General features: G+C 41.2%; 1 protein-coding gene across 1 annotated transcript in view; it reads left to right on the plus strand.

The window, feature by feature from the left end:
- Nucleotides 1–21,934, plus strand: part of CEP128 (centrosomal protein 128) — a 446,899-nt gene that overhangs the window by 118,962 nt on the left and 306,003 nt on the right. The window contains exon 12 of the mRNA XM_030884984.2: nt 13,558–13,908. Within this exon, the coding sequence (XP_030740844.1) occupies nt 13,558–13,908 (351 nt within the window). The remainder of the gene's footprint in view (nt 1–13,557; nt 13,909–21,934) is intronic.

Genomic DNA, 21,934 nt, shown 5'->3' on the forward strand with positions numbered 1-21,934 from the left:
TCAGCACTTTACAGAAGTCTTGTGCAGTAGATTTGTCCAATGTATCCTTTTATTTCGTGCCTGCTACTTCCCTGAGCATTGATTGTGGATCAGTGAAAGATGAATTCCTTAATGTTGTCTATTGGTCTACTTGTATGAAATTTGCTTTCTTTGCATTGAGCTGTGATCCCTTCTGAAGGCTGCAGTCTTTGGTTATTATCAGCAAGTGCTTCAATTCCTCACTTTTAGCAAGCAAAATTATGTTATCAAATATTGCAGATTGTTAATAAGCCTTTCGTATGCTACGTTTTTCTTTGGATAGTCCAACTTCTTGGGTTATTTAATCAGCTTACAGATTGAATAAGGATGGTGTAAGTATACAACCTGTACTCACACTTTTATTGATTTTAAACCATGGATTACTTGCTTGTTCTTTTGGACAACTGGCTACTATAATTCCCAATCTTGCAGTGTTATCTATAATTTGCATTATATACACAGTTCAATTTATTAGCACAGTCTATCAAACACAGGTAATGATCTTTTTGGTATAAATGACAAAGTCTGACCCTTTTTCCTGAGTCTCACCATTCTCTCAATTTCTGCAGAGATCAGAAATGTTACACTCTCTTCTGAATTTTGTGTAGATTTCTGGCAGTTTCCTATTAATGAGCTACAGCGATTATTTTTTAATTTTTATCACTAAAATTTTACTCTTGACTGGTATTATGTTCTTTGATATTTTCTGAATTTTGTTGGATCACTTTTCTTTGGAATAAGCACACATGCGGATCTCTTCCAGTTAGTGGGCCAGATACTTGCCTCCTACATCTCTTGGCCAAGCTAGTGAGCACTTACAGGGTTGCATCTATTTGCTGGAACATCTCATAAGGTATTTGATCTATTTTTGGAGCCTGGGTTTTCTCCAGTATCTTCTGTGCAGCTTGTTCTTCCTTCAACACCATCCTTTCTTGATTATGTGCTTCTTCCTGAAATGGTTGAAGGTTGACCAATTCTTTTTGGTACAGTGACCCCGGTGTATTCTTTCCAACTTTTATTGATGCTTCTTGTATCATTGAATATTTTGTCCCTAGAATGATTCAATATTGCAACTCGAGGCTCACATTTTTTCCTTCAGTTCTTTCAGCGTGAGTGTGTTTTTTCGTTTGGTTTTCAAATTCCAGGTCTTTGCACATTTAATATTAGTGCTTTATTTTGTCTTCGCGAGCTGCCTTTTGAAATCCTCTTTTTAGTCTTTTTACTTCTTCACTCCTCCCATTCACTTTAGCTACTCGACATTCAACAGCAAGCTTCAGAGTCTCTTCGGACATGTTTGGTCTTTTCTGTTCTTTTCGTTTCTCTCCTGGTTAATTCCCCCTAATCTATTTCTCACGCGGTATTTAGCTCAAGGAGCACTGGTTGTGTTCTCAGGTACGTGTTGGAATACTAACACAAGGTGGGCGGTTCAAACCCACCAGTTTCTCTGTGGGAAGAAAATGAGGTTGTTTGCTCCCATAAAGATTTATGGGAAACCTATGTAGGGTTGGAATGAATTGCAATGGCAGTGAGTTGGTATTTTACTTGTTCTCAAGTTCAATATCTTGCATCCAGAGGAGATAAATCAACCATAATTGGTTTCATTTTAACTTTCATTTATTTGATGATTTATCTCTCTCAGATTCAAAAATTTCTAGAAACATCTATATCTCAAAGACTGCTCAGGATTTCTTTCTAGCTCTAGAAAGAATAAAGTGCATTATTTATTTAGTAGAAAGTTTTTTTATCTAGTGTCTAACTTAGTCATAAATGTAAGTTTAATCAATATCAGGATCTACACACCTCTGTTCTAGTTAATTACTTTATCTTCTTTTGCCTCAATTTCTTTCATCTCTGAACCATGAGTATTGGATTAACTTTCTGAGTCTCACATAATCTAACTTTGCCAGTAACACAAACTACTCTTTGTTGAGTGTCCTGTGTTGTTGCTAACTATTCGTCTTTCCTGAATGATCACAAGTAGATCCTCATTCTTCTGAAAGATTGCTAGGGAGTCTATTTTATCAATGAAGTTCTTTGGTTTTAGAACAGCGCTTCTCAACTTGTAGGTTGTGACCCCTTTGTGGGTCGCCTAAGACCATCAGAAAACACATATTTCAGATAGTCTTAGGAACTGAGACTCAGCTTCTCTATCTGTCTCCAGGCAGGCCCGCCCACATACATCATTGTCTCTTAGACGCCATGAAATCTAATTTATTTTGAATGTTTCCATACAACCCAACACCAAACCCACTACCATCCAGTCAATTTCAACCCGTAGCAACTTTATACAGGCTTTCTGAGGCTGTACGTCTTTATGGGAGCAGATTGCTTTATCTTTCTCCCTTAGAATAGCAGTTAGGTTTCAACTGCTGACAGTATGGTTAGCAGGTCAGTGTTTCCTGACAGGTTCCAGAGCTGCTTCTTAGGGTCCCATAAGAAATACATAAATGCCATTGGGAAAATGTTGTTTTAAAATATGTGCTCTTTAGAGGAGACCCTGGCTTCATTGGAACTGATTTTCAATTTTTGATTTATAGTTTTACATTGTTCACTGGAGCGCCTAATCTTTGGTGTCAGTTGGCTCTCTAGTCTGAGTATAGGGGAAATGATATTAGAGAATTTTAGTTACATCGGCCAACACATTGACATTCTTGCTATCTACCTACACCATGCTGTTGTTATGGGACAAGCCATAATGAGAACTGAGTCTTGGGATCACATTATACAAAAAGCAAGAGCCAATGAAAACGGAGGATATGCCAGGCCACTTACATTCAACATGGAGACGTCTGCTCAGGAGGTTTTGGCCACTGCTCTTTCGGGATTCTGAATGGCTGATCCCGATCGATTTGCGTCAACACGGTCTCTGCTCACATAGGGTTATTAGGAGGAAGAGTTAAGAAAATGGAAAACTGCACCGAAGAGATAAAAGCTAGGAAAGTTGCCCTCAGGAATTTTACCCCCATCAGAACAATGCTCGTTTTCATTCGTAAAGGGAAGCATGGGATGTCCCAGGAGAATTTTGTTGGGAAACCTTACCTCACTCACACTGTTGTTATTGTTAGGTGTCACCGAGTCCGTTTCAACTTATAGTGACCTCCTGTACAACGGAGCTAACACTGCCCAGTCTTGCTCCATCCTGACAGCTGTTCTGTGCTTGAGCCCATTGTTGCAGCCACTGTGTCAATCCATCTCATGGAAGGCCTTCCTCTTTTCAGCTGCCCCTTAACTTTACCAAGACATGATGTCCTTCTCCAGGGACTTCTCCCTCTTGACAACATGTCCAAAAAAATGTAAAGTGGAGTCTCTCCATCCTTGCCTCTAAGGGGCACGTTTCGTTGGTCTTCCTTATTCAGCGTTCAATTTTCACAGGCACATTAGGGGATGGAAAAGACCATGGCTTGGCTCAGGTAGACCTTAGTCATTTACCTTATTGCCATGATACTGCCCCTGCAGATTACTGTTAGTGTATCAAACTCAGAAATCTCATAAGAGGAATTCAATGTTAATTTGTTGGTGAGACCAAAAGTAAATGGAAGTGTGCAGAGTTTATTCAGGGAAGTGGTTAGAGAGATAGAATATATTATTTTTAGAAGTATATAGACTCAGGTGGAGGTTATATTGAGAGAAATAGCTTCACATTTTGTCTTTTCATTGAATAAAAGTTTCTATGAATTTGTAGTAATACTTTTGACGTAACCTTGTATATGAGTATATATACCGAGATATGAGAATTACATATACATACACAGACACCTGTATTTCACTCATTTTGCTTCATTAGAGAACCTAGCCTAAGACATGAAGATATGCATGTATCTCAAGGACATGGCTCACTCGGGTCAACCCCAAGTCTGTGCGTCAGGCTTCAAGTTGGAGGCGTCTCCTGACTTAAGTAGTTGCAGTGATTGATGAATCAAAGATCAACAGGTTAGATGTCAGGCTGGTGCTTTAGCGGCTATGGAGGTCAATGAATCCAACATTTCTAGGTAGGATGGCAGGCTGCTGCTTTACAGTATGCCAGTCCTCAACAATCCCACAGACTGGATGTCTGAGGGTGTGCACCTGAGCCTACGCTAGCTAGCCATGCCAAATGGCCAGTTTATGAAGGGGCTTCAAAAAGTTTATGAAAAATGGAATTAAAAGAATATGGAAATTTTCCATGTAACTTTTTGTAGTCCCTTCATATATGTTGGATACCCCCAAGGAAAATCACCATATAACTGCTAATATAACTGATCATATCAGGCCAACTCATAATGATTTCATCATTACATAGTGAGGTAGTTAGTTTATTGTGCCAACCTGGCCAATAAACACATGTGCGGTTAATTGAAGGGCAGAGGGATAAATGGCTCAGTGAGCCTCGCCTTTCTAGTTCTCAGGTCTCTTGCTTTGTGATGGTCGCACCAGGGTGCCAGCTGCCTTAGCCAGTTCCCTGCTTCAGCTGGCAAGGCTCACTTCCTGCAAGACATCCCTGAGGAGAAGCCACATGGACCTACCCCGATGCAGCCCTGGGTGCTGGAGCACCTATGTGGAGACTCCTGCCAGCGCTGAGATGCTTGCACATTCACTGACTCGGCTTTCCTCCTGCAGTCGGCATCATTGCCTCTGTTTTGTGAGATGGAGGAGGACTTTGTGGATCGCTGTTGGACATATGGGTTAATGTTTATGGGTTAATGGGTTAATGTTGGACTTGTGGGCTTGAGCAGCACTGGGTTGGGATGTTTTCTTGATGTGCATTTACCCTTTATATAAAGCTCTCTCTTATACATGAGTTTCTGTGGATTTGTTTCTCTAAAGTACCCAGACTCACACACATAGCTGCCAAGTTACATCAGTGCACAACTACCAAACCACAGAGAATCACAGCCTGAGTGACGTGACCCACAATCAGAACTGCCATGTTTCTTTCTTTCTTTCTTTTTAATTTTTTCAGTCTGTATATTCTTTGGCCAGTTTACTAGCTGAACAGTAAACAGCTCACATATCAGGTCTGATACAAGTATCCTTAGAATGCCTACTTATGAGATTAGTTCTGGGCTGGTTCTGGATGTGGCATGTAGGCCTTCCTGGGGTGGGAGTGGTACCCTGGAGGTGATCCACAAGGGAAGTGCTGGCTCTGCAAAGATGGAAAGTGCTGTGGTGAATTCCTGAGACCTCCAGTCAACACAATATGGCTTTCTCCAGTTCTGTCTCCCCCGAGCCTCCATTGCTAGAGAAGCATAATCTGTCAGTAGACTTGTCACATTAAGCGCTGGGCTGTCCATCTCAGGGTTAGCGATTCAAACCTACTAGATAGCCCCTTGGAAGTAAGTGGGGGTTCGTGGGAGGGGTGGTGGTGGGAGGGGATGAGGCTTCGTGCTTCTACCAAGAATTACAATTTGGGGAACTCTTAGTAGAGGCTCAATATGAGTCACAATCGACATGATGGCCATAGGTTTGGTGTTTGGGTTTGGTTTGGAATCGTCAAAATGACAATTGAGCACATTTGTAAATATTAGCTGTTGTGATATTTTTCTGATTATATTTTCAAAAAGGACCTTCTGAAAACCAAACAAAAAAACAATCCTCAAATTCCACACAATTCTGAATTTTGCAAAATGACATGGTATTTGGAGCCACGCCAATAAATGAGGAGTAGATGTTTTTGTGATCAGTTATTTGAGGAAAGCATATTTAAAGAAAATATTGGCATAATGACTGAAGAGGATCTGCGGAGGAAAGAAGAGGAAAAGCGATTCTGCTGGATTTTACCTGAAGTACATTGCAGATTTGTGAGAATTGCATATTACAGAATAGAAAGGTTCCGGACAGTTTCTTAGGCTGCAATCTTTTGGGGAGAGCATTGCCAGGGCTTTTCCCTACCTAGTGGCTGCCGAGTTCTCTGTTCTGTGCATAGCAACAACCGTGCCGACTGGCAGCAGCAAAGCAGTAACTACAGTTTCCAAACTCAGGATAGTCAGTGTTGTGATATTAATCCAGTTTATACTCCCTGTCAGTATTGGGGACCACAGTTATGTACAATAAAATCCATACCGTCTTCTGTTCATTTATACTCTCATATCCTATAAATGACACATTTTCAGATGTTCTTTTAAAACAATTACTGTGTGTATCATGTATCATGTTAATATGATGTTATATCATTCTTTGATGTGAGAACCAAAGAGTTTACACACTTACATTCTGAGATTGTACAGTCATCCTTTGCTTAACTTCCCCGATGTTTTATGATTAGGATGTTATATGGTTTGGGTATTGTATAGACATCGTATTGTAGTCTGAGCTTGCCTTTTCTTTAAGCATCTCAAGCTTTTTGGCTGAGCAGTAATCATCAATGTGCTGGGATGGATTGGCTTTTGGGTTTGGTCCTCAATCCAGATAAATAACCATTTCCCCCCTATTTAATATAGGTTCCTCTCAAATTCTTGTTAAGCTTATTAGATCCTTTTAGTAGCTTGGAGAATTTTTTCTTTGTTTTTGAGGATCATCACGATTATCTAATGCAACCTTGCCTAAGTCACAAGCGATAGCATACACCTATTTTTTGTCTTCATATTAAATAACCTTTTGTTTCACTTTCAAATTGATACTTTGCTGGTTGTTGTTCTATCGTTTTGTTGTGTTTGGAAGCCATGAAGTACTTCACAGTAATATTTTTGAAAGGAAGGTAAACAGATGATGCACTAACAGCACTCAAGACACATGCGATACCTAAGATGGAACGGGGATGGCTATGATTGACACATGCACTGTTATGTGGTAAACTTTTTAGGTAGAAAGCACAGAACAGTACAGCATTGTGCATACATCAGGCTTCAAAAAATTGTGGATAAATGGAGCTAAAATATAACCTTTTTTCCCATGAACTTTTGAAGTTCCATCGTAGGTGTGTCTTATGACTGTTAAGACTTGTGTTACAAGTTGTATATGTTGTTCTTATTGTTAGGTTCTGGTAAGTTGGTTCTGACTCACTGTGTCTTGGTGTACAAGACTATCCAGTCTTGTGCCATCCTCACAGTTGTTATGATTGACCCAACGTTGCAGCTGTATGTCAATTCACTTCCCCGAGGGTGCTGTACCAATATATGCCTGGGCGCTCGCTTACTGTATACAAGAGACATGGAACATACACAGTACATCCAGGAATCTTTTTGGTTCACTACTTTTTATTTTTGGATCAGGATTTCTGAACTCTATTATATCCTGGTTCTAACAGAGTTATATCTCTGGGATGCTAATCCTAAGGTCAGCATTTGAACCCACTAACTGGTCCTAAGAGAAAGATGAGGCTATCTGCTCCCATTAAGATTTAGAGTCTCAGAAATCCAAAGGGCAGTTCTGCTGTGTCCTAATGGGTCCTTTGAGTCAAAATGGACCCTCAACAAGATGGACTGACATGAGTGGCTGCCACACTGGGCTCACGCAGGACCTGGCAGTCAGTGTTTCGTTCTGTTATACATGGGCTGCTCTGAGTAGGAACTGATTTGATGACACCTAACAGTGACAACAATGGCTCACAAGCATATGCAATTGGATGTTGTCTGAATGGACATAATGTAGCCTTCACTTATTTTTGTTCCACTGTAATTGCAGAAGGTTAAATAATGCTCTACTTCTGTTGCTTGTGTGTTTGTAAGACTCGGTAGAGAGACCTAAGAAATTTGGGACACTCTTGAGTCTCTTATAAACTTGAGACTATCTAACTGGAACCTTATTTCTGTTTTTCAGCGTAAGCACTTATCTCTCATTTCCTCTTGCCCTTCAGTGGTTATTTTTGAACTTATTACTATTTAAGTGCACAATTTCACCCCCATTTTGGTAATCCCTCAGCTGAGAGAACCTTTACTACCATTTTAATTGAAGTATCTTCTTGTTACAGTTTGGTCATCAGATAAGTTTATTTTTCTTGGATTTCCAAAGGAAATATGGTGAGGTGTTGGGCTGCTAACTGCAAGGCCAGAAATTTGAAACTGGCAGCTGCTTTGCAGGAGAAAGATGAGGCTCTCTACTCCCACAGAGTGTTACAGTCTTAGAAACCCAAAGGGGTAGTTCTACCTTTTCCTATAGAGTTTTTATGAGTTGGAATCCATTTGATGGCAATGAATTTGTGTTTTTGGTTTGATGGGATTTTCACGGAGCCCTGATGGTGGACTGGATTCTGTGTTGGGCTGCTGACTGCAAGGTCAGTAGTTTGAACCCACAAACCATTCTGCAGGAGAAAGTTGAGACTTGCTGCTTCTGTTTAATAATTTACAACTTTGGAAATCCACAGGAATCATTCTACTGTGCCTCACAGGGTTGCTATGAGTTTGGATCTACTCTAGAGCAGTGAGTTGGAGGTTTGGGAATGGAATTGTCAAGTGTAATAAGTCATTATGCAATTTGATATTTGAAGGTCTGCCATTTGGTAGATCGGTCTGAGTTATAACTCACATCTCTTGAGCTATGTACATTCTCACCTACAACATCTATTATATAATGAGAAGATGCTGAATGGTAGAGAATTATCTATATCATAGAGATAACTGGCAGATGAGATCCAATGAGGGGACAAGAGGAAGAAGGACTAGAGAGGCGTGGTATCAGGAAAGTGAAGGAGACCTTTAGCAATGAGAAGGGGTAATTAATAGTGTCACAGGTTATAAGAAAACTAGATGGCGAATTCTTTCAAAAGAGTTCACTGCACTTAGCCCTGTTGGTGTACTGGGTTACAATTTGGGCTGCTAATCGCCAAGGTCAGCAGTTGAAAACCACCAGCTGCTCCATGAACTTTGTACTCCTGTAGTGTTAGTCTCAGACGTTCTACCTCGTCCTGGTCTCTATGAGTAGGAATCACTTTGACGGCTGTGAGTTAGCACACTTGGCCACAGAAGAGACCTCTGAGGGTTGTAGGGAGGCATGGTAAGCAAGGCTCAGTTGTATGTTAGGAATAGAAACCAGATCAAGTGAACTGGGAAGTGGATTAGAAATAAGATTGAGGGGCAGTGAGTGTGTGATACTCTTTTCAGGAGCTTCACTTAAAAGGAAGACAAAGGCAGGTGCTGATTAGAAATAATGTAGGATCGGGGAAGGCTTTGTTTTGTTGCTTGCTTTTTAAATAATTAATTTTTTTATGATGGAGAAGTAGAATGGATCCACAAAGGAAAGAGATGTTCAAGGAACAGACAGAATGGTTGGTGTAGACAATTCCCGGATGCTTATTGAAGGCAATAGCAAAACTGGGCTTATTTGTCCAAGGAAGAAAGATCCCTTCTCCTCGGAAGTTAGAGGAAAGGACATAAGAGTTGGCCTCGGCAAGTTTCAGGATGATTAAGGGGAGGCAAAACTTTGGGATGTCTTGCCTCATAATCTCAATTTTGTTTCTCAAAGAAGTACTATAGTACCTGCTCAGAGTGAGGGAAAGGGTGCCAGGGTCATAGATTGGACATTTTGGGATCACCATTACGTGAGCAGCAGAGCGGCTGACAGAATTTCTTGGCACCAGGGAGCTAGTGCTCAATGTACAATGACATCACCTAATGCTCCTGTGTGACTTCCCAGACAGAACCTAGTGACAGCCTGGTGCAGCAAATGCAAATGTTTGAATTTAACCAGAGCTGGTGGTTTGACTTTCGAGTTTAGTGGATGCGCCGTTTGAAAAAGAAGCTGGAGCTGTGAATCCCGAGTGAATGGATTCCGAGACTAGCTTAGAGAGCCCAGGATTTGAAAGTCAGCCAGAAGACTGTCATGATGAGTGATGAAGAGCAGGCATAACAAAAAGTAGGGAATGAGCGAATCGGTCCGATTGGGAGCTGCAGCCAGCAGGGAGTTCTTGTTTCAAGCACAGCAGCCTGGATAAAACCTCACAGGTGATGGAAGAGGCACTGAGTTAAGGATATCTGAGAATATGGACGTTTCCCAAAGGGTGGAAAGCCTTGGCCCTGGAGTCAAGACTATCTGCGTCTGTACCCCAGTGCCAGACGCAGAGGAGATGTAGTCACCCTCTCCAAGTCTTTGTTGAAGGAAAAGAGAAATATCCAATAGCTCCGCCCCAACTCTGGCTTGATGTATAAGTTACTTGGATACCTGTTGTTAATCAAGCTGATTTTTAGCATCGTGGTGCAACTTTTATAATAAGGGCAAAAGGGTAAACCGCAGTCACTAGGATTTCTCTGATCTCATTTTAGAATTTTCCACACAAACAAGTGCACAGTTCTCCGTTTACTGTTTTGTTTGGGTGGATAAAGGAGTGACTCAGCCCCTCTAGGCTGCATTGAATTTAGCAAATTGCATAAATACAAACTTATTGCTCCAAAAATGAAACTGTTTTTAGAGCATTATGATCATTTTTTTTGCCATAATAGCAAACCATGACATTAGTTATGGAGGAAAATTAAATTTACCTTCACTTGAGTCACAGCTCAGGGCTAATGGAATCTGGAACTCAAAATTCTGCTTCCAGAGCCAAGGCAACTTGCTCAATGTTTCCAGCATCTTCATTTGTCATTGCCTTAGTTCAATGTAGATGCTATTTTTTTTTAAGCTCACAATGTCTATTCACACTTGAACACATGTCCTTTTCACCTCACTTTTGTCACCCCAGGTGTTTGGAACCTCAGATTCCGAGGGCCAGTTTCTGGGACACACTGAAAGGCCTTAATTTCTGAATTTTTGTCACTACTTTGCAATGCTTTACAAAGATAGTTTAAAGTTAATGCTGAGAACATTCATTTATTTATATATAATTTTCTATAAAAGCAATGTCCTTCCATTTTTGAACTTAAAACAGAACTTTGCTCCTTCTTCGCAAGTTAGAATGTATATTGGTCATAATTTCATATGATTTCTAAATGTGTTATTGATTTTCAAGAGTGAAGACTTTTTTCATATTTAGGAAAATAATACAAATAAATTCAAACTAAGTTCATTTCAAAATCTATACTATGTTGATTCATGTATGGACCAACTTGTGCTGTTGTAGCTGGGAAAAAAAACCCTCAACTACAAGGGGACTTCATACAGTTATGGGAAAATTCCATGATCATTTTCCCTATTAGCTTTTAATTCCACTTTTTAAAAAACTTTTGGAAACCCACTCAGGAAAAGTCTTGATAGGGAGCTTTTTGAATGAATTCCCAAATATAAAAGTTGTCTACTGGGTTCGGCAGGGAGCCCTGGCGGTGTAGCGGTTCTGAGTTGGGCTGCCAACTGCAAGGTCAGCAGTTAGAAACCACCAACTGCTCTGAGGGAGAAAGACTAGGCTTTCTACTCCAGTAAAGAGTTACAGTCTCAGTGTACATCCTCCGGTCCAGCCGGATTTGTAAGGTAGAATTGGGATCATGATAGTGGGGGGGAGGAAGCATTCAAGAGCTAGAGGAAAATTGTATATTTCATCATTGTACACTGCACAGATAGGTACTGGAAACACAGAGACTCCAGGACAGATGAACCCCTGAGGACCAGTGGTGAGAGTGGCAATACCAGGAGGGTGGTGGAAAGGAGAGGGGAAAAGGGGGAACAGATTACAAGGATCTATATATAACCTCCTTCCTGGGGGATGGAGAGCAGAGAAGTGGGTGAAGGGAGACATTGGATGGTATAAGATATGACAAAAGAATAATAATTTATAAATTATCAAGGGTTCATGGTGGAGGGGGAGTGGGGAGGGAGGGGAAACATGAGCTGATACCAAGGGCTCAAGTAGAAAGCAAATTTTTTGAGAATGATGATGGCAACATATGTACAAATGTGCTTAACACAATGGATGGATGTATGGATTGTGATAAGAGTTGTACGAGTCCCCAATAAAATGATTAAAAAAAAAAAGTTACAGTCTCAGAAACTCATAAGGGCAGTTGTACCCTGCCCTATAGGATCACTGTGAGTAATAATTGACTTGATGACAAAGAATTTGAGTTTTGTAATGGGTTAAGCATTGAAATGCAAGGTTAGCAGCTCAGACCCACTATGGGTGAACGATGAAGCGATTTGCTCCTATAACGATTTGCAGTTTCAGACCCTTAAGGAACAGTTCTACCCTGCCTCATCGGATCACTATGTATCAAAATAGACACAATGGCAGTGGACAGATTCCAAATGTAGTAGTGACTATACTGCTATACTAAAGCACTAGTCCTCAATACTCATTGTTTTACAGATTTTCATCTTAATCTAACTAAATTTTTACATATTTTAGGAAGTGAAATGTTAAATGTTTTTGTTAGCAATAGTTTCCAATAATGTGACAAATTTTAAAATATTGGCATGTCTTTAGTTGGACAAAATAATAAGGTCTCGCCAAAATAATACATAACCATTTTTTTTCCATCAGCAATGACTTCTGTTTTAGTGACAACCAATTGCAAACATAGTTATTTGCCCTTTTTTGATAAGGTAAACCCAAAATCAAACCAAACTGAATCGTCTCAAACAATACAATCTACGTGTTCATTTAGACCCTAATGTGCATTGCAATGGCCATACAGCACTCACAGAAAAATTCATGATTCAAGGATTTATTAGGAAGATAATGGGTTATAATGCAGGTGAGACATGCTCAAGATTCAGTTATTCTTCAGCACATGGTACAAAGTTCCTTCATAGCTGCCAACAAATGCCTCTAAACCTCAACTTGGCATTCAGCTCAAGCTCCCGGGGTCAGCACACCCAATTCCCTGAGTTAACTCCCCAGAGGAACCCCACTCCAGGAAGCCTCAGCTTGAATGCACTCAGCTCACCGCCTTGGGTCAGCAAGCTCAGCTCCCCCATTAAGTGCCGAGAGGTACCCTACCCCACGAGCCAGCCTCTTAGCACAAAGCACCCAGCGTTACTTGCTCCATGTCCTGGGAAGTCCATCACGGTGTCATGCTCTGGATGCGGTTCTGCTACTGCCCTCCCAAGGTCACAGCTGTCTTCTGGATCCAGGAGGTTCACCGCACAGGGATCTCAGGGTCCAGAGAACATGCTCCACTCCGGGTTCTTACTAGTAGTGCAAGCCCCTCGACTGCTTCACACATGCCAGCAGGATGGCATTCCAAGAAATCCTGTTCACAGTAACCCCCCGGTGAACCCTCTCAGTTTCTTCCCTCAGCTTCTTACCAGAAAAGGTCGTTTGGTAGGAGATGGAGACTTTGGCTAGAAGAGCCGCAATAATTAATTCACTACCTCTGCACAAATTCACTGGCATAAAGTGCAGTCTCACTCATAATGACCCTCTAGAACAGAGTAGAATTTCCATTTGCATTTCTAAGGCTGTAAGTCTTTACTTACACAGAAAAATACCAGTTTTAAACTGAACTGCTGACCTTGCAGTTAGCAACCCAATCCATAACTCACCACTATACCTCCAGGGCTCATTTAAAGAAAGCTAATATTTCTATTAAAAAAATGATTCCCAACTACTCAGAATAAGGGCCATGTTTCGTATGTTACTTGCTAATGAAATTTACTACAGATGATTCTCATTCCCGTGGCCGCAGACTTCGGTCTAACACATGTTATATGTTCCATGTTTGATAAGAATATGTTCTTACTCTTCGCCTGTTGTATTCCTAGAACTTAACACTGGAATTGGAGAACAGGGAAAAACAGCAACTGCGGATGTTGGACCGACTTAAGGAGATCCAGAATCACTTTCAGACGTGTGAGGCCGAACGTCAGCGCGCCGACCTCCAGATCACCGAGCTGACGCACCACGCGGAGGACGCGACCAGGCAGGCCGAGCGCTACCTCAGCGAGTTCCAGCAGTCAGAGGCCCTGAGAGAGGAGGCCGAGAGGAGGAGAGAAGATCTCAAACGGAAAGCTCAGGAATCCATTAAGCAGTGGAAGCTGAAGCATAAGAAATTAGAGCGAGAGTTGGAGAAGCAGTGTGAGATGCTTGGCGAGTTGACAGACAAGAATAATCAGGTATAAAAGCAAAATTCCTACAACGAGTGGTTTTTGCTGTGACCAACCATTCATTCATCTATCCTTGAGTGCCAATTTATGTATATAATCTATTAATAATCCGTCCTTGGGTAGAGTCTTTTGATCTTAGCTAGTTAGATTCAGAAAACAAAAAGGTTTGTTTTTCTCTTTAAGTTTTGAAATAAGCCAAGCGTTTCATGGCTTTTCAGAATTGAAATTATTTTTTGATACTCAAATAGACAAAAGAAACCACCAAATCTTCCTTCATCTCCTTTTTTTTCTAGAAGGTCATTGCTGGAGAGTTGGTTCTGACTCCTGGCAACCCCAGATATGTAAAATAGAATTGCTCCATCAGGTTCCCAGGCTGTGGTCTTTCAGAAGCAAATCCCCAGACCTGTCTTTCTAGGCAGTCCTGGGTGGATTTGACCCATCACCCTTTTGACTAGCAATTGTGAACGTAACCATTTAACATCCCTAATTGCATGTGTTTTGAAGTGTCTTCCATTTGTACAATTTAACCTAGGTGTTGGTTAGAAAGAAACCTTTGAAAAGGTAGTTGTTAGGACTAGTTTATTTTCCGGCAGTAGCTTCGCTAAAGTGAGTGAGATCGACAAGCTCAGTGACTGAGCAGTGTTATTGGATCACGGTGCTCTTCGCGACTCTGGTACTGTGCCCTTCTGGCAGCATCTGCAAGCCTTTTGCTTAGCTGTATATGCATTCCACATTATCTTTTGTATAATCAGTTTCTCAAGTGGATTTTATGCTGCTATGCTGATTCTCTGCAATATCATTGGCTTGCATTAAACCCAGATGTTTATAAGACAATAAGCAGAAAAACCATGATGGATTTTATCCTTGTTCAGTCTTGGTACATCATTGATACTTTGTCATTTGTCACTTGTCAAGAACTCTGAACATTGCAGGAGAGGAATCATGTGGACGAGTTGACTTTGTTCTCCCTAAAGAAAACAAAATGCAAGGCAATTATGTTTATAAAATCAATTGTCAGCACTTGGAGTGACAGACACTTATTTCAGTGGAGATGTCACAGAGAAGATGCTATCCATCTTCCCTGAGAGTTTCTTGGACAGAGAAGATGAAGGAAGTGATCACGTGGCCCTCACCGTGGGGTGCTTTTTAATTTAACCCCTCTGACACAGACTGGAGCCTGGTTGCCCCGAGGCAAAGGTGTTCCAAAGCTCCTAGACTTGAACCTGAACCAGTTTGTTCTTGGGAGATTGCTTTACCATGGCTATTCTGTTATCATCTTAGTCTGTCAGCTAGTTAGATGAACCCTAACTGTAAGGGAACTAGAAGAGTGTTTGGGAGATTGATTGATTAGTTGAGAATCATCTGAGATGATTTTACTTAAGTAGAGGAAATTGAGAAGGTTACGTGTCATCAGACAGTATCCGAGTCTATGGTACTGAGGGCTTTCTAGATTGAGTTTTTCAGAATATTAATAATAGTTAAACAATCACTTCCCAGAACACTCCTGATAAAATTATTTTTATCACTTGGCATTGCTAATGATAAGCAAAGAAGGAGTTTTAAAGTGATTGCCACGGTTAGGGTGGTATGGCAATTATCACAGCAGGCATTGTAATTTCCCCTTTAAAAGCCTTTAAAATTAATGCAGCATGTCTCAGTTAGAGCAATGGTTAATCAAGGAAGAAAGGGTATGAACCATTTCATTGCAAATTCATTGCCCAGTACATGTACGAGGTGGAAATACATTGTAAGTAATTTAGGGGTGGAAAAATGTATTTTAAAAAATATCTCATGATTACACCTTTGGATCGAAAGCTCACACCCTTTACTGTGGAATCGCTTTTGACTCATACCGACCCCTGTAAGACAGAATAGAACTACAAATGTCCAAAGCTGTAAATCTTCGTGGAAACAGGTCAGTCACATCTCCCCCAGGAACAAGTGCATTTTAACCAGCTGAACCTGTGAGCGGGAGTGCTTTAACCTCTGTGCCGTCAGGGCTCCTTGAATATGCTACCCAGTCAATGCTGACTCACAGCAACCCTGCAGGACAGGGGAGAACTTCCCTTGTGGGTTTCCGAGACTGGGACTCTTTACATGGGTAGAAAGTCGCATCTTTCTCCCGCAGACTCTGATGATTTTAACCACTCTGACCTAGTGGTGGTCAGCCAATTCATAATCACTGCACCACTGGTGCTCAGTATACCCTGAAGGCGTATTTCTTCCTTAAAATACTGATAACACCACCTTAAAACTGTATGCAGTCTATTCCGTTTTGGTTTCGGGTCTAATTATTTTTAAATTGTGAATTCAGGATATATTTCAAAGGAGATGTTAAAAACAAAGATAGTGATTCACAAATGTTACTCATTTTAGTATGTAGAATAAATTAATTGCTCAATAAGTAATCTTGTTGAGCCATTTTTCATACTCAAATGAAGCAATCTCTGTATTTTCAAATGATTTGGTTCTTTCCTATTTTCATTTTTTATCCAAACTAATTTATTTTCTGTTTTAAGATTTGCCACTTAAAAATGCATTAGAAGGCACAGGGCTTTTATTCTCTTAAAAAGGGCTCTGATACTTTTTTCCCTCTGTCTTACACATTTTGGAATCTTGACAAGATTACTAGATATATGTAATATTATAAAACTATACCATTACTGAGAGATTTGTAATAGCAAACAAATAGCCTATCATTGTAGGTAAAAACACAAACCTAAGGAATATTGGATTGTATCTTTTCCTTGAAAGGCAGCGGCTTGAATGCTTTACATTTGGGGCTTGTGATATCGAGATGAGTGCATATTGGAAACTTTAAAACTGGATATAAAAAATATAGTCACCAGTTGTGATATTTTCATTTACTGCTTTCCCTTTTAGTGTGGGGTTTGAAGTCATTGGTTTTTAATATGTGCTTTGAAAGCAACAAAGGAAAATATTTGGAGAAATATTTGGACTCCGATCACAGCGTATACTTTTCTGAGTGTTTCCAATTTCTTTCATATTCGTTTTTAGCGTGGGTGATGAGAAACCTTTCTAGTTTCTCTTTCTTCCTCCTGCTGCATTGGCAGAAAAATGGCGTTCCCTTGTATTGAGCTTTTTGCTTGATAGTATTTGACTTCAAGAATCTTAAAAGTGCCATCTTTTTCTTCCACGTATTACTTGCCTGCTGAGTGAAAAAGAGCTACATGTAATGTGCGTTGTCGTTGTCGTTTTAAATGCCTTTCAGTTGGTTTCAGTTCTTGATGACCCCGTGTGCAGCGGAACAAGACATTGTCTGGTCCTGCACCATCCTCACCATCCATCACTGGTTTGTTTGAACCCATTGGTGTAGCCACTGTCTCAGTCCACCTCATTCGAGGTTTTCCCTTTTTGCTGACCATCTGCTTTGTCAACCATCGTGTCCTTCTTCAGGGACTGGTCTCTTCAAAAGTAGCTGATATGAAACCTCGCCATCCTTGCTTCTAAGGAGCATTTCTGGCTGTAGTTCTTCCAAGATAGGTGTGTGTTTCCTTCTGGCAGTCCATGGTATCTTCAATATTCTTTGTGAATACCACCATTCAAATGCATCTGTTCTTCTGCAGTCTCCCGCATTTATTGCCCAGCTTTGCCACGCATAGTAGGCGATTGACAATGCTATACGGGGAGGAGACAGTCAGGGTGCAACGCAGCACTGATGAAACATACAACTTTCCTCTAGTTCATTAATGCTTCCTCCCTCCACTATCATGACCCCAATTCTACCTTACAAGTCTGGCTAGACCAGAGCATGTACACTGGTACAGAAAAGAACTGGAAACACAGGGAATCCAGTACAGATAAACCCTTCAGGACCAATAATGAGAGTGTAATATCAGGAGGGGACGGTGGGGGCGGGGGGGGGGAGAAAAGGGGAACAGATTACAAGGATCTACATGTAACCCCCTCCCTGGGGGACAGACAGCAGAAAAGTGGGTGAAGGGAGACATTGGTCAGTGTAAGATATGAAAAAATAATAACTTGTAAATTATCAAGGGTTTGTGAGGGAGGAAGGGGCGGGGAAGGAGGGGGAAAAATGAGCTGATACCAAGGGCTTAAGTAGAAAGAAAATGTTTTGAGAAAGATGATGGCAACAGATGTACAGATGTTCTTGACACAACGAATGGATGTATGGATTGTGATAAGAGTTGTACAACTTCCAATAAAATGATTTATGAAAAAAAAAGAGAAAATACTATGCCTTGGTTCTGACACATCTTCATCCTTAAGGTGACTTGTAAAATATGCTGTCTTTAAAATCTGATTTTTAAAATAATGTTTGAAAAGTCAGAAGACCCTGTGCTAATAGGCACACTTACTGAATGTGTATGTACTCCTATCATAAATAATTGAAAAAATGCTGGAATACTGATGGATTAGTACAGTCCAGCAGTTTGTCTGTCTGCGTTTTTCCATTTATGCCAGAAAATACCATTAAAATTAGTTTCCCCTTTCCTACTTTTTTCCCTAATTAAAAGCAACCCCAAAGACAAACAATTCTTTGCAGTCAGACTCTTGAGGGTTTGGCTCGTGGTCCTATAAGCATGGCGATGTTGGATAGTCCTACTCTCCTGGTTTCGTACCATCCTTCCAGCGCTGCCTTCTATAATCTCACCGTCCAGCTCTGCTCCTGGGGAGCTGGCTTACCTCGTTATAACATTCTATTCTTAAGCTTACTGCTCTGTGGTCTTCCAGTGTGATTCCAAATTTTCCCAGGATTTTGGCACCTGACTCCCCCTTGGCATGTGTCATCGTATGGAATTCTTGCCACTATCCTTGTTTACTTCATTATTCAAGTCAGCAAGCGATTGAACTTCGGATCCTTATTCCTCAGTCACTTTCTTATTTCACAGTGACCTTCACATTGCTCCATTTCAACAGCTAATTTCTGTGGTCAATGCTTGTCGTCCTGTCACTGTTCTGTGTTCAGATCTTCTGTTCCAAAATGCCAACTGCTAATATTTTTTTATTTTTGCAGTTCTTTGATTCCCTTTTCTTTTTACAGCCACGAGCACCTGCTTTTGATTTTTCTGCATTCCTTCAGTTGATTGGCCATTTTCTGGTTTTAGTTTTTTCCCCACCCCTGTCCATACTGTAGTGAAAAAAATAAAAGCTTTTTTGAGAGACATACTCACCAGTATCTTCAATTTCTTACTCCCAGTTCACGTGTTTTACTGATCTTTAATCTAGAGTCAGCCAAAACCTGCCTTTTCTGTCCCCTCTATCCCTTTTAAACCTACTGTGGGGTGGGAGGTGGTTGTTGACGGTGGATGCCGTCGAGCTGGTTTTTATGCATAACCACCCAGTGCACAACAGACCGAGACACCACCTGGCCCTGCGCCAGCCTCACAATTGTTAGGTTGAGCCCATTGTTGTAACGACTGTGTCGGTTTGTCTCCATGAGGGTCTTCCTCTTTTCCACTGCCCCTATACTTTACAAGTATGATATCCTTTCTAGGGACGAGTCTCTCCTGAGAACATATCCAAAGCATGCATGGTGAAGTTTTGCCATCCTTCCTTCTAAGGAACATTCTGGCTGTGTTTCTTCCAAGACAGATTTGTCTGTTCTGGCTTAGATGGGCATTTGCATATCAGATAATCATTTTTGCATTCAATAACTTTAATAGTTTATCAGCCCATCCATTGGCGTGCCTTTAACACCTCCCTTTTAATTTTTTCCACCCCCATTTTGTCAGATATTGTCTCCCCACTTCACTGAGTTGTAACTTGTCCTCTCCCCCATTACTTCCCCTTCCCCTCTTTCCCCACTTACCCCTCATGACCATCAATGTCAGTGTGAGCACATCTCATGTAGACACATCAATGTACTCCTGTAGCGATCCTGGCTGTCTACCTACCCACCGTGCCCCAATCGAGAATTAATACAAACTAGTCCTTCCTAAGCATACAGTCCAATCCTATTCAATGAAGTCTGAAGTCTGATGGGAAGTTCCTGATAAACATTTTCCGTACTCTATAAATGATATCGTGCTGGCAAAGCATATTGAAAGTACCAGGGACTGCTAAGCGAACAAACATCTGCTATGAAGAAGTACTGTGAGAATGCTCCATAGAAGTGAAGATGGCAAGACTTCGTGTCACGTGCTTTGGACATGTTATCAGGAGAGACCAGTCCCTGGAAAAGAACATCATCCTTCGTGAAGTAGAAGGGTAGCGAGAAAGCAGAATACTTTGAAGGCGGTGGGTTGACACAGTGACTGTACTAATGGGATCAAACATAACAGTGATTGTGGACCGTGACTCCGTGGCATCCAATATCACTGACGAACTAACCCCGGCAGGGGGGTTTTCTCTTTCCGCTGGATATTTTGTCTGTGTCTGAAGCAGCGCTGCCTGCAGGGCTGGTAGATGTTCTGGTGGTGACAGCCTGTTTGCATTCAGAGTATTTTTTCTGTGTGAGTTGAAGACAGTCAACTTGATGTGCAATTTGAATTTTAGGAGTGAGGAGCTGAGCTATAAGTAAACACTCTAAAATGTAGGATTGATTTAGTAGAGAAATGCTGGTAGTGGCGTGGGGCAGGGATAATTATAGGGTTCAAATGGAATAGCTGTCAATCCTTGCTGTGTACTTGGAAGCAGCTAGTCAAACCCTCAAAAGTTTTCCCTTGGACATTGATTCTCTACTACTTCAGGATCTGGTGGTTAAGTAACTGGTAGAAAAACTTTAAGGTGTTAGAATAGGTTGTCCACTTAGTTGAGCCATCAGAAAAATCCCACAGAGAAAGATAAAATATTGTAGAAGCTGGACTGTCTAAAAACAGAGAGGATGGATTATTTAGTGTGATGAACCTGAGGCCTTCAATCTGCAATCCTAATTGTGTCTCTGTCCCATAATTTGGAGTATTTGGGGGCTGGAAATGCTAAATTATTTATTTCAAATGGATGTTCATCCAAGCAAGAGAGGGAGGTGTGACAGTTAGCAGAAGTGAAAGTAAAGTCCAGGGTAGTTCATCATTTTTGGCCAGAGAAAGGGAACCCAATTCCATTGTTCTGAATTATCCTCAGATAGAAGCCGTGTAATTGAAAATTAAAAGTGAAGCCCATTGCAGTTGACTCAACTCTGACTCACAGTGCCCCTGGCCATGTTAAGGCTCTTACTCTAATCCTCAGAAACTCTCTCAGTCGTGTCTCCTCTAGAAATGACTTCATGCGCAAGAGGGTAGCAGGGCAACTTCAATCATTCCAAGGAGGGAGGCCAGAAAACACTATCCAGAGGAAGGGGAAAATCTCTTGTATATCATTGTTGTTATTATTGTTAGGTGCCGTCAAGTCGGTTCCAATTCATAGTGACCCTCTCGATGACAAACTGTCCAGGGTAGAGCTGACCTCATAGATTTTCCAAGTCAACTGCCTACTTTGGTTAGTAGCCAAGTCTGTCATCCCCGTGCAAGGGTCCCTGGAATAGGCCAGGCTGCTGAGGTGGAGGTGAGAGTGTGATATTATCAAACACAAAGACACTTTCCAGACAGAATCATAGTTACCAGCCAAGCAGCTAATCAGAAACAAATGGAACTGACTGTTCAAGAAGCATATTGCCAAGGAAACTCCACACTTGACCAACATAGTTAATGACTCGCCATCCCTAAGGCCCTACCTTTGCCACGAATTGATGTGATAATGCCTAGGTCACTGAGAAGGGGAAGTCCAAGTCCGGAGCGTGGTAGAGGAGCAAGAGGCTTAAGCTCGAAAGGATCTTTGTGGACTGCTCCATCTTCAGATTTTATGTGAGGAGAGAAAAAGAAATATCCTTGGTGTTTAAGCCAGTTTTAGGAAAATATTCAAATCTTTTTATGGTTACAGGCATTTACCTGGTAGAGTTTTGCAATGACAATATGATTTTTTAATCTTCAGGGTTGCCTGACAATTTCTTAACCAGTGGCTAGGGAGCATGGTGTCTGTTCCAGACATGAATCACTATATTTAAGCCACCTTCTCATGCGGTGAGATCCTCCCACATTATCTGTATGACTGGGGATCCGTAAAACTCGCGTCC

This window comes from Echinops telfairi, unplaced genomic scaffold, assembly GCF_000313985.2.
Source record: "Echinops telfairi isolate 266 unplaced genomic scaffold, ASM31398v2 ScPeMD7_18;HRSCAF=68, whole genome shotgun sequence".
Lineage (NCBI taxonomy): Eukaryota > Metazoa > Chordata > Mammalia > Afrosoricida > Tenrecidae > Echinops > Echinops telfairi.